The sequence below is a fragment of the Cryptotermes secundus genome, unplaced genomic scaffold, assembly GCF_002891405.2.
Source record: "Cryptotermes secundus unplaced genomic scaffold, Csec_1.0 scaffold298, whole genome shotgun sequence".
Lineage (NCBI taxonomy): Eukaryota > Metazoa > Arthropoda > Insecta > Blattodea > Kalotermitidae > Cryptotermes > Cryptotermes secundus.
Genome location: NW_019741976.1, coordinates 49730 through 61956, shown reverse-complemented (window position 1 = coordinate 61956; position 12227 = coordinate 49730). Strand labels below are relative to the sequence as shown.

Below are 12227 nucleotides of genomic sequence, written 5' to 3'. Positions count from 1 at the left end.
AAAACAAGAGTACTGGAGCAGAGGAAATCCATATCTTATACATGAAGTTTTGCTGTATGACATAAAAGGTTCTGTTTGGTATGTCCTGTATGGGAGGAGGGTTATGTTTTCTGTGGTCTGTTTGTCTAACATTAACTGTGATAAGCACTGCAAGGGAACCATTAATTATGACTCTATGAAACTATTTCTACACCTAATCAGCTGAGTAGGAAAGGAGGCAAACCATGCAGCAAGCTTACATAGGAAAAAGGCGATGACCTGACATAGTCACTAAATGTCCTCCTGTCATTATAAATATCAGATAACTTATACTCTAATATTTTAATATGCAGTTTACTCTACTAGAGATGCAAATGCAAATGCACAGTTCATTGGATAAATGAGGTTTCTTAAAGGTAATCATATTACATAAGTTAATGAAGCTAAATAAATAGGAAGTTGGTAGTGGGTTACCTCCAGAGTACATCAACTTATTAGCTAATTCAGCTTGCTCAGCACTCTCTCCAAGGCCTAAGGAAGGAACAGAACAATCAAAATCATTAGCAGAATGTAATAATAAATTAGCATAATTTGTGATACTTCAGGTACACTACCACATGAACTGTACTGAAATTATATTGTTAAAGGAAAGCTTTCAAATACATGAAGAGAATGCACTAAAATATATTCCATGCCTCTCCTGTAAATTTGAAAATTTTGTTCTACACCATGCAAGTTCATGCAAAATCTGAGAGAGCTAAACTATCATTTACTATATCAACAGGTGACAAGAATATTTTATATGGGAAATATCAAGATGTGTAGTTGGTTGAGGTACTATGCTACAAGCCGGAAGGTTGGAGGTTCAAGTCTCAATGAGGTCACTGGATTTTTTTCCGTTGACCTAATCCTTCCAGCCACACTATGGCCCTGGGGTTGACTCAGCCTCTACCAGAAATGAGTACCAGGAATTAATTAAATAATTTTCCTGGGAAGCAAAGCACGGCTGGCATGTAAGGCTGACAACCTTACAGCCACCTTTGAGCCAACTGTCTGGAAAATGTGGGAACCTCAACGTCTCACAACCCTATGGGCCTTCACGGCCTGTTACAGGGATAGCTTACTTTAAATATCAAGATGATTAAACAAAATTTAATTAACTTACTAACAAAATAAATCTTCCAGGTTCAGGTTCAGAGAAAATAACTGTGAGAGCATTACTGAAGACATGGATTGATATACCTTGTAGCAATATCATGATTATACATAGTCTTCTCAGTTGCAAAAAGAAGATGGTGGAGGAAATAAATAGAGGATTTAGTCCTCAGTATTTACGATATATGTGTGTTTCTGTTACATAGGAAAGAAGAAATATCATATTGATAATGTGAAGTATAAGATTCTGCACTCTTATTTGCACACTGCAGTTCTATACAAAAACTGCTGAGCTGGCTTGCCATTACAATTCATTACTGTGAAACTCATGAAATAAGATTTATATGCAAATGTGTGCTCAGGGACAATTACAGCAAAGAAATTCTTTTGTTTTCATACATTCTAAGAAACACATATTGATGATCATAGCTACAAAACAAACTTCTTGTAAATATCTTTCTTTGCATGGGAAGATTATAATGGGAATTTTAGTTGCTTCCACAGTGCACTCACCATGAAATGTGTTTAAATAATGCCAGGCTTCCTGGCACACAATTTCCAGGCTGCTTAAATATTTTCCCAAATGTTCACAAACTCTAAATCCATTCGAACTTTATGACACGCTGAAGAGTAGTATCTTCTGGGAAGTGACAGCCTGTAGCCTGACAGAAGCCACTCAATGTTTTGGACAGACATACTGCCTCCATCTTCAGGGTCAAAAAGTGAACCATGCATGTAGCCAGTAAACACACCCAAAAAGTTAGTGGACTTCTACCATATTAAACAGCATCATATCCCAGAAGACAATGCTTTTCATAGTTACTGCTGTTATAACCTGAGATCATTAAGATATTTACAAAATATTAAACAAAAACTGTAACTCAAGTGGTAATAGTGTTTGTGAGAAAGGACAAGTGCACACAAAAGTTCTGTGCACCCATTACACAGTGTAATGTAATAAGCATCACCTGTTTGGGAGTCATGCAAGTTCCTTCTGTTTTTCACATGACTCATTAAAATATAATGCAACCTAATATTCAGAATGACATTCATAGCGGTCTGACAGGTCTATTCAATGGGGAATGTAATAATCTTCCTTCAGAGGTAGCTAAGATAAATTTTTGTAATTTAGCTAACCTTCATTATCTTCAGAAGGGGAAATGAGTGCATTAATTGAAATGTAGCCAGTCAGAAGTACCAAATCTTTCACTATTTAACCAGAGTACGATAGTTATGTGACAGTTGCAGTTATGTGAGGAGAAACGGTAATATGTTAAATAAAAGACCAGTAGTCATACCTTCAACAATAACTACACAACTTGTCTCATCAGAGCCATGAATGTTGGTTGCCACACAGCGGTACTTCCCAGAATCTTCAGGTTTGCAGTCCACAATTTCCATTGTAACCAGTCCATCAGAATGTGTCATATTGTATTCATACTTCGTCAATTCCCTCTTCTCTTTGAACCATTTTACCTGTTAGCAGAAAAGGACTGATTAAAACTGCAGTATACTTTCACATTCAGTTCATACCAGTATAAATTTTACTTAAATATTATACAGCTGCTAGTGGTATTATATGAAGAAATAAAAAGAAATACACTTCACAGTACTATGGAGAATACTGAACAGAACTAAATGATTTTGAGCTACTGAGCTCAAAATATAATGCTTGGTTTAAATGAGGCTTTCTAATCATCATGAGAATGGGATACTTTAGTTATGAGAAAGAGAAATACATAACAGCAAGTTGAAGGGATGAAAACAAAAACTGTACGCAAGAAACATGGAATTAAGTTACAAACTTTTTCTACACTTCTCACAGAGAGAGAAAATTGTTTCACACTGTAATATTGATCAAAATATGTATGCTCATGTTCAGAAGTATGAGGTTATTAACAAGGTGGTTAGCTGATTTTGACCATACATTCACAGAAAACTTGGTCAGCAAATCTTTTCTGTTTAATTTAACAAATTTGTACCAGCACTTGAACACATAATATACAGAGCATACATGCGAGTTTAATATTTCTTCCAGACACTACGGAATCAACTAAAATATATCATAGAAGCACCTCTCAGCTTAAATAAGCAGATAAAAATACAGGTAAAATGACCTAGAGAAGAGTAATATACCAAAGTTGGCATGTGAGTCAATTGAAATGCACCTGCAGAGAGATGCATGCCAGAGTGACAGATGCGATCAATATCAGTTAAGCCCTTTGTGGATGCAAAGGCATAGATAAAAGATACGTAATGAAGATGTGAGGTACTGGTAGTGTTGAAACATTACTGCTCTGTCTATTCTCTAAGAGACTCTATTTGAAATTTGTAATATACTGAGATTTCTCTGACACTTTTTCCACAGTTTCAAAGGTGTAGTTCCCATCTCAGTTGCTTAAGGTTATTCCTACAAATATAACAGATTCTGCAAATGCAGAGGGCTGTAGTCTGCGAATAGACTGAGGTATGGGAATATATCCCTGTGCTCCTAAAAATGAACACATGTATTCTTCAGAAATGAAAATTTGAAACTAATCTCCTGACTCTACCACTTGATGGGTGGCTGCAGTTTTAATTCTATGGCTGAGACTGGGACTGGTATCATATGACAAAGTTTTTGACATACAGCGAGCACAGTATGGGGCAAGGAACATAACCTGTGATACCATGATGGCAATGGCAATTGAGGATTGACCCCTAACAGATACTGTTCTCCTGTATGTGAGGAGGCAAGAGAAGTATACCATGGTGGATTCAAAATCATCAGTGAGATGTAAAACCGAATAAGATGATTGGTAAATGACCTTTCAGTGTTCAATGATGAAGGGTTCAGAGAATCGTGTACTGCCAACGTGTGCTATAGGCCTATTTAATATATAAAAAAATATCCATTTTATGTTGTTTGGTTAAAGAGGCTAGTTAGATCTGTTTCTCCAGGGATACCAGATCGTCCCTAAGGAGCAGATGTGTCTGAAGCCACACTTTACGAGGGAGAGTCAGTAAATAGGTCACATATTGAAGTAAAACTGTTTTATTGAATGTAATAGGTTATCTATGTGTATTATTAAATAGCAGTACAGTTCATCTTCATGACAGTCTAGGTACTAGATGTGCATGTGCATTTTCAGAGGCTGGTTTTAGCTGTCAAAATTCAGAGCATGCTTGAGAAGTATACCACCAAAGAGCAGCGTTCTGTTGTGCTTATTTTGAGGCAAAACTGAGCAATAACTGAGGCAGTGTATTTCAGAGTGTTTAAGTTACAGTGAGAGAGTTCTTGGTGGAAGATAGCCACAGAGGGTTCATCATGTGAAGACCTGGCATGTTTATTAGAAGGCTTTAATTATGTGTAATACTTGGAGTGCAGAGGTTTCTGCATAAATAATAAGTGACATTTTATAAATAAAAATGTATTATTTTTGTGAGATATTGTGCACGAAAATAATGTTCTCGGAAAAGACTTGATGTGAGAACATAGGGTGTAAAGCTATTCATAATTTAATTAATTCACTTTGTATCTATGTTCAGAAGACTGACATTGAGCCTACAAATTTTATGCTTCATCTAGATGTCCCTCTTCCCAAAAAGATTTGCAACCCCTGCTGCAGACTGTTCTAATAGACCCAAAGAAATTCATGTAGCCCCAAAGCCATAAGTTGCTTATTCCTATTTGATTCTTCATTTTGTATGATTCTAATATATTCCATGTAAAACCTACTGTCGGAAGAGGCTTGCCACTGAGACAGCAGAGTAGTTTACAGGTCTGTCGAATCTGCATTACTCGAGGTCGCAACAGGAATGTGAAAACTGGAGCAGATTCTTTCTCTTCTTGCCATAAAGTGTATCCCAATGGTTCACGACGACGCACTGGTTGCACTTCTGGTCTGTACTGTGGCACAACCTTTGGAACAGCTGTAAATAAAAACCATAATATATGATTTCTCACAAGACTGTAATTTCTTCTTCATTTTGCATTGATAAGAAAAGCATAGGAAAATCATTCTTATTCATTACAGTAAGAAAATCCTAAGACTAGTAACTTGCTCCATCAATTATATAAACACTGACCATGAAATCTTCCTTGCCATTTAAGTGAAGTATCATTTATCTTTGTAGCCAACAATGACATAATATTTAGATCATTCAATGATAAATTATAAATAAATAATTTTGACATATGAAGATGTGCAAGTGTCACCTTTACTTCATTATCTGGCATGTACGAGGGGGTACCCAAAAGAAACCGAACATATTTTTTTTTAAACTTATTTATTCAAATTTTAAGCACAACAAACCTTCAATCCCCTTCAAAGTACTCTCCACTTACACTAATACACTTGTCTAGTCTTTTATTCCATTTTTCAAAACATTGTCTAAATTCATCTTTTGATATGCTTGACAGCGCCTCCGTCGTTTTTTCCTTTCATGTCTCTTTTCAATCGAGGAAACAAAAAAAAAGTCGCATGGGGCAAGGTCGGGTGAGTATGGAGGGTGAGGAACAGGGGTCATATCATTTTTGGTCAAGAATTGTACAGACAGGGCTGTGTGAGCAGGGGCATTGTCATGATGGAAAAACCAGTCACCCGACTGCCACAAATCTGGCCGCTGAGCACCAAGTCACTCCCGACAGCTCCACAATTTCTTCAATGGTCCGTCGTCGATCTTCCTTGATGATTTCACGAATTTTTTCAACATTTTCATGTGTTCGGGCCGTGGAAGGACGACCAGAACGAGGTTTGTCATCAATTGACATTTCACCATTTTTGAAACGGGAAAACCACTCAAACACTTGAGTTTTCCCCATAGCATCGTCCTTGTACGCCGTTTTTAACATTTCAAGAGTTTCTGTTCCACTTTTCCCGAGCAAAAAGCAGAATTTCACCGCCGCACGCTGTTCACGAAAATCAGCCATTGCAAAAACGACGATCACACAAAACAGTTGTCACTATAAACTCTGCCGAAACTAGTCCTTACCTTCTGAAGCAACGGTAGTCGGCTTATCGACTCAGGAATGTTAGCTCTATGCGCTCATAGCGGCAAAACGCGGTACTACAAAAGCTCTGCCCACAAAAAAATTAGTTCGGTTTCTTTTGGGTACCCCATCGTAATTTATCTTAAAGTCACTTACAAGAAGTTTGATTAATGACTGAGTATTGTAGTTTATAATTATTTATATATTACACATTAAATATATATTCAAATTTATTCTGCCATTGAAAAACTTACGCTGAACATTAAGGAAAACAATTTCTTCTCTGTAACCATAATGGTTCTCTGCACGGATGATATATTCTCCCCGATCCTCAAGCTTCACTCGGTTGATTATAAAAGTGAAATCATCACCAGCATAACGTTTCATGAACTTAACACTCTGCTTTAGCTCAGAATTGTTATGGAACCAAGACAATGTGGGAGCAGCAATTGCTATGACACGGCAGGAGAATTTGGCACTCTGGCCTTCATAAGCAAATGCACTCTGTGGCTTTATCACAAACCGTGGAGCTGCCTGCCTTCGATCTGGAATATAAATAGGATTTTCTTGAATTCAATAGGTTCACATGAGTTTTACTAAGTTACATTTATTCAGCTGGGCATGAACTGAAATTCTTTATATTTTTAGACATTTGAAATAGATTGTATTTGAACAATATAATACTTCTTCAATAAATTTAACATAATGAAAGCTTGATGATTTATTACAAAGAGTGTGAATTTATACCGTTCAAGAATGTAGATATTTATGGCATTTTGAATCACTGTTCTATGAAATATTATTTTACACAGGTGCTATTAATGCTGTTGATAGATAACTGCATTCAAAATTATAATAGCACAATATTTCTTACCGAATGATGAATCATAAATACGGTATTTATCAACCAACAACTTTCGCAGGGAGCTGTATTCAGCCAGTCGGCCAATGGGAAGCACAAACTTGTCCCAGTCTGAATACTTAGCCCGGATCTTGTCCCTCATGTTGGTGTAACGGGAAGAGCTGATGACATCAGTACGATTGCTGTGATCACCAGTCAGCCAGGCATGCAGCAGACATTCATGTGCAGTCATACGTTTCCTATTCAATACAAATAACAAGTCAATATATATGAAGTTGGAAACATACAGATTTATGGAAACAGTCTTTGAGAAAACTAAACTAAACATATTTGCTCAATAGCCAAAACACTACTTCCAAAACCTTTTGGGTTCGTATAACAATTTTTAATTCAGCTAACCGATACTTACTCTTTGTTCTTTACAAGCAGCCGTCTAATAAAATCTTTTCCTTCCTCTGAAACATTAGCAAAAGCTTCTTCATCAAAGTCCCAGTCACATGCCTTCACATTCTTCAGAGTTTCTATATCATTTTCACCAGCAAATGGTGACAAACCACTCAACCTGAAAGCAAACACAACTGCAACAAATACTTAAAAAAATTAACTCCTCTGGATGCAATTACAGTAACACGTTTAGCTCTATGGCCCAAGTAATGTATGCAGTTTTGTACACAGGGGTTGCCAATCAGGCTGAAACACAATATTCTATTTGACAGCTGTTGCGGCTGACACCCACTGGTTTCTTTGAACGATGTTCAATTATTTGGAAAGGGCAAACAAAGCTCCTCTAGTAATAAATTTTTATTTCAGCCTTTCTTTGAATAAAGTTGTCAAGGAAAAGTGAGGAATCATAATGTTGAATTATGATGAAGGCATTGCTTTCCATTACACATATGTCAAGCATGTGCCATAAAAATGTATTAAAAGCAAGTAGATTTAAATTTCCAGGAATTATTGTGCTGGTGGATTTTCAAAACTTCTAACTCAGTGAAAGGAATATAAATATAAGGAATTTTCTTGAAAGTAGGCCGTCTCCTTCAAAGAATTTATCAATGTTCATCATTCTGATCTTAAAATAATATTTTGAATTGACCAAGCATGTACTTTGATCAGCAAATGTAATGAGTAAGAGTAGAAGATACTAAGCTTCCCTAATCTCAGACTAACACATGAAGCGTTCACATTAAAAATGTATACACAGTACACAGTTACTGCTGCAGTAATTAAAAACAGAACTTTTCACAGGAAGAGTTAATTACAACAGACATATTAACAATATTCTCTTGCTATTTTGATAATGTTATAATATATTTATTTATTTGAATAAGTCAACAAAGTCTGGTTATTTTCAACGTGTTTTAAAAAAAAAAAAAAAAAGACCTTTTTACATAAACTGTATAAGAAGTTTTGATGACAGAACCATTGGTCATGGTTTATAGATTTCAAGACTCCTAAATCGAATCCCTGACACTTTACAGATTTTGAAAATTTTAAAGGATTACACATAACATTAATTCCAAAATACTGGATTAAAACAAGAAACATTCATCAGGCAATATCAAACAAACTGCACTTCGTGTCCTGGAACATTTCAAAAGATAACAGAAAGACAGCAGACACCTTCAGTGCATCTTGAAATTTTATCTGATTTTATACTGCAAATTAATTAATAAGACTGTCATCTTGATTCCCGAGACAGTAATTAATAAGAATGTTATCTTGACTGGCTAGACTCATGTACTCATAATGAACTTGTAAATATCAGCCGTTTATTTATGCCTTTAAATTCTGATAGCCAAACCATAAATCTTAGATTGTCTGATGGCAAAAAAAAAATGAATCTATATTTCATGGAATTGTTACTCAAGATTTCATTCTAATAAAATGACTGCTGTATATTAATGCATTAATATATTGTATGCATGTGTGTGTTACTTTGTGTAAGTGTTCGCATGTGCATGCATGCAGATGCTCATGAGTTACTTAGAAAAGAAAGAACTGTCTACAAGCACTGCTATTTTTTGTCATAAGTTTTCATTTATTCATACAGATGTGAAACTGTACTTACAAGACATAAGCCAAAACACCAACTGCCCACATGTCTGTGTAGAAGCCCACTGGCTCTCTCTCCACAATCTCTGGTGCAGCAAATTCAGCTGTCCCTGTTGATATCTTCACAACCTCATTTGGATCCAACTTTGTTGCAAGTCCAAAGTCTATCAGCTTGACATTTGTACTGTTTCTTGTCTGACACATGATATTTTCAGGCTTGATGTCTGTTGGGAACAATTAACTCATTTCTTTATTATATAGATCTTATATTCTTGAAAAAGAAATGTGCAGATATTATGCTATGAAGCTATATCCCTGTGCTTATCTATATACCACACTCTCAAGATGTATCACACCATGCAGATATACTCCTTTGTATAATTAAGCACTACTTCCAGAAATATTATTGGGGAATGGAAGCAGGGTTCCACACATTCTTAACCTAGCCACTTAATGAAATAACAGTATTGTGCCCTGGATACTTCACAATTGATACCCGCTGGAAAGGAGGCTGAATAGGCCCACAGAGCCAGTCTGGTTGCAGTGACAAAGAGAAAAGTACTGTCAGGAGTCAAATCCCTGATATCCAGCTCATAGCCCAGTCACTGGAGTGATTTAAATATTCTGACTCCTCAATGTGCAGATAGCATAATTAATAATATTGCCATGTTACCTACCCAAATGAATTATGTTCTTCTCATGCATGTGCTTGACTCCTTCACATATCTGGCGCATATAATTAATTACTTCAGCCTCTGACATAGAATATCCTTCTGCTGTGATACGCTCAAACAGTTCTCCTCCTGACAAACTGTGAAAAAACATGAATTTAATTATAAAAATAAGGATCAATTTCTTAAACACTTTCACAAGTTACTGGAAGAGACAAAACAGAAATAAGAAATCAGTATATATTCTAAAGTTCTCACAGTAATTACAGAGGTCTTCTTTGTGATAAGCAATATTCATTCAAAATTTTATAGACATATATGTTTGTGACAATAGTATATTAACACAATCATTTTGTTTCTGGACTTTTTTCCACCATCCTGTCTTTATTTAAATCATATAACATGTCAGAGACAGAATCTGGTCTCCTAAATGTGTGATAAAATACAAGCAGGACGATGGATAATGTCCAGAAACACAGTAACCGTATTTTGGAGACATTCTCTGGTGGAAGAAGAAACGTTCCTGGAAGTGCCTAAGTTGATTATTTATTGGTGTGGCCAAACATCTAAGAGTATACCACTACATGAAATTTAGTATTTGAGAAGTAACCTACATAGAGTGATTTTCAGTGAGTAAATAATGCAAAGATTTGGAGGAAAAATGGAAGAAACCTAAAGAATTCTGTCTTTTACAGCCTACAGCCAATTCACTCTTCCAGTGCTGAATTGTGACTGTTGAATTATGTAATGCACAATTCATGTGAAGATTTCCATGTTTGTGTGTCCACTTTTTTCTGACATAACATTTGGCTTGAGAACCCAGGTAAAAAACAGCTGAAATCAAGGGAGTATTTTCTTGTTATTTTGCTGCAGTTCTCCAAATATAAGTGGATGATAATTGGATACTATCATTAATAACTGGATGCCCATGACAAAGGACTTCACCAATAATCTGAAGAGCCAGTACCTGATTTGTTCTTGTCTTGACTCTAATCTTAGAGATGGGACACAATTATCAGAATCTCTGAAGGACTACCTGCAGACTCTACTAGAACAGTTTCACCTATATAGATGGTGGTCCTCTGAGTCATGACATTGTGTAATCTGGAAGACAGGTACCATCGTTCTGGAGGAATACACTGCCTCCAGTTTTATACTGAGTAGCATACTCCATATACAGCAAGGTGGCTCAAGCCATACATTTTCTAGCTTGTATTCGAGAGGTTTTCAGTTAAAATCACAGTGGGACACTAACTAAGCTAAGTGACATTGTTTGTAGTTTTCCTCAGTCATTTGCCCGGATAGTACTACAAATTAACAATGACCATTTCTTTCTGTATCTATTCTAATAATTATTCACTAAACACCCTTCCTTGCATTACATTTAAGCATGTTATGAACAGCAGAGAATATTTAATTTTACAGCATTAAGCATGGAGAAAGGTTAAAGAGCTCATTCCTACAGCCATAATTCACAGCAACTGACAATTCATTATAAACTTAGCACAACCATTAACTAGATGTCCCCAAGTGAAAGTAAAACATAAAAAGAAACATCACTTTTGAGGGAGTGACCAATATATTGAACAAAATATTTGAGTTCAACAATATACAGAAATGTTATACAATAAGGAGAAATGTTATGTGTTGTCATGCTTATGGATCTTTTTTGCGAATATTAATATATACAGTTTGTGATGAAACTAATATCTAGAATACTATACAACTACAACCTTTTTAATACTACAATCTCATACCAATTTTATTATCTGCTTACACTGCTGTATGGTTGTACTAATGAACTTGTGAAATTCTAGAGCAATAGCAGACTTACAACTCAAAGATGAGAACCATTTCATCATCATCTTCAAAAGCATCATGAAGATTAATGAGTTTAGGATGGTGTAGCTGGTTCATGATATCAATCTCCTTTCTTATTAGCTCTTTCTCCATAGCATGAGAAACAGGAATGAATTTTGCAGCAAAGATATTCCCTGTTTTTCTTTCACGACACCGGTGAACAACACCAAATGCTCCAGTACCAATTTCTTCCAGTATATCATACAGGTCATATACACTCGTGGTCTTGATCTCCACTGGTTGAGGAACGTATTTGGAGTAGATATCAAACACTGCAATAGAGTTAATTACAATTTGTGTGTCAAATTTTTTATAAACAGACTTGGGAAGGATTCTGACAATGGTGTATGCTGTACAGAACTATAAGGCTTATTTTCGACTTGATCTCTCTCCGTCCTCAGGTGGATGGGGCAGGATAGACCTACTCAGTTGGGCCCATCAGAAAGAGCTAGTCTCAATCACTGGTCCAGTGATGGATAAAGTCCAAAATTAGCCTTATAGTTCTGTAAAAAAGTTTTTATAGTTGAACCATTTATTTACACTGTAAATTGCAGACAAAAACCCCAAGGCCTCTGCCAAGAACTGAACTGTGGTCATCTGGTCCATAGTCAGTTATTTTTATGCCTGTGCTTTCACTATATTTAGCACTCCCAATATATGTACATATTAATTTAAC

The 12227-nt window shown here is 35.9% G+C and overlaps 1 protein-coding gene across 2 annotated transcripts in view; it reads right to left on the bottom strand.

Annotated features, from left to right (window-relative positions):
* The window catches only part of LOC111872863 (twitchin), a 77725-nt gene that overhangs the window by 16366 nt on the left and 49132 nt on the right, over positions 1 to 12227 (bottom strand). The window contains exons 28-36 of one of the 2 annotated variants that reach the window (XM_023867091.1): positions 11526 to 11823; positions 9698 to 9831; positions 9037 to 9244; positions 7378 to 7530; positions 6981 to 7207; positions 6361 to 6651; positions 4853 to 5046; positions 2433 to 2610; positions 454 to 510 (exon numbers count right to left, since the gene is read on the bottom strand). In XM_023867091.1, coding sequence (XP_023722859.1) covers positions 454 to 510; positions 2433 to 2610; positions 4853 to 5046; positions 6361 to 6651; positions 6981 to 7207; positions 7378 to 7530; positions 9037 to 9244; positions 9698 to 9831; positions 11526 to 11823 — 1740 coding nt within the window. The remainder of the gene's footprint in view (positions 1 to 453; positions 511 to 2432; positions 2611 to 4852; positions 5047 to 6360; positions 6652 to 6980; positions 7208 to 7377; positions 7531 to 9036; positions 9245 to 9697; positions 9832 to 11525; positions 11824 to 12227) is intronic. The other variant, XM_023867092.1, reaches the window with a different exon arrangement.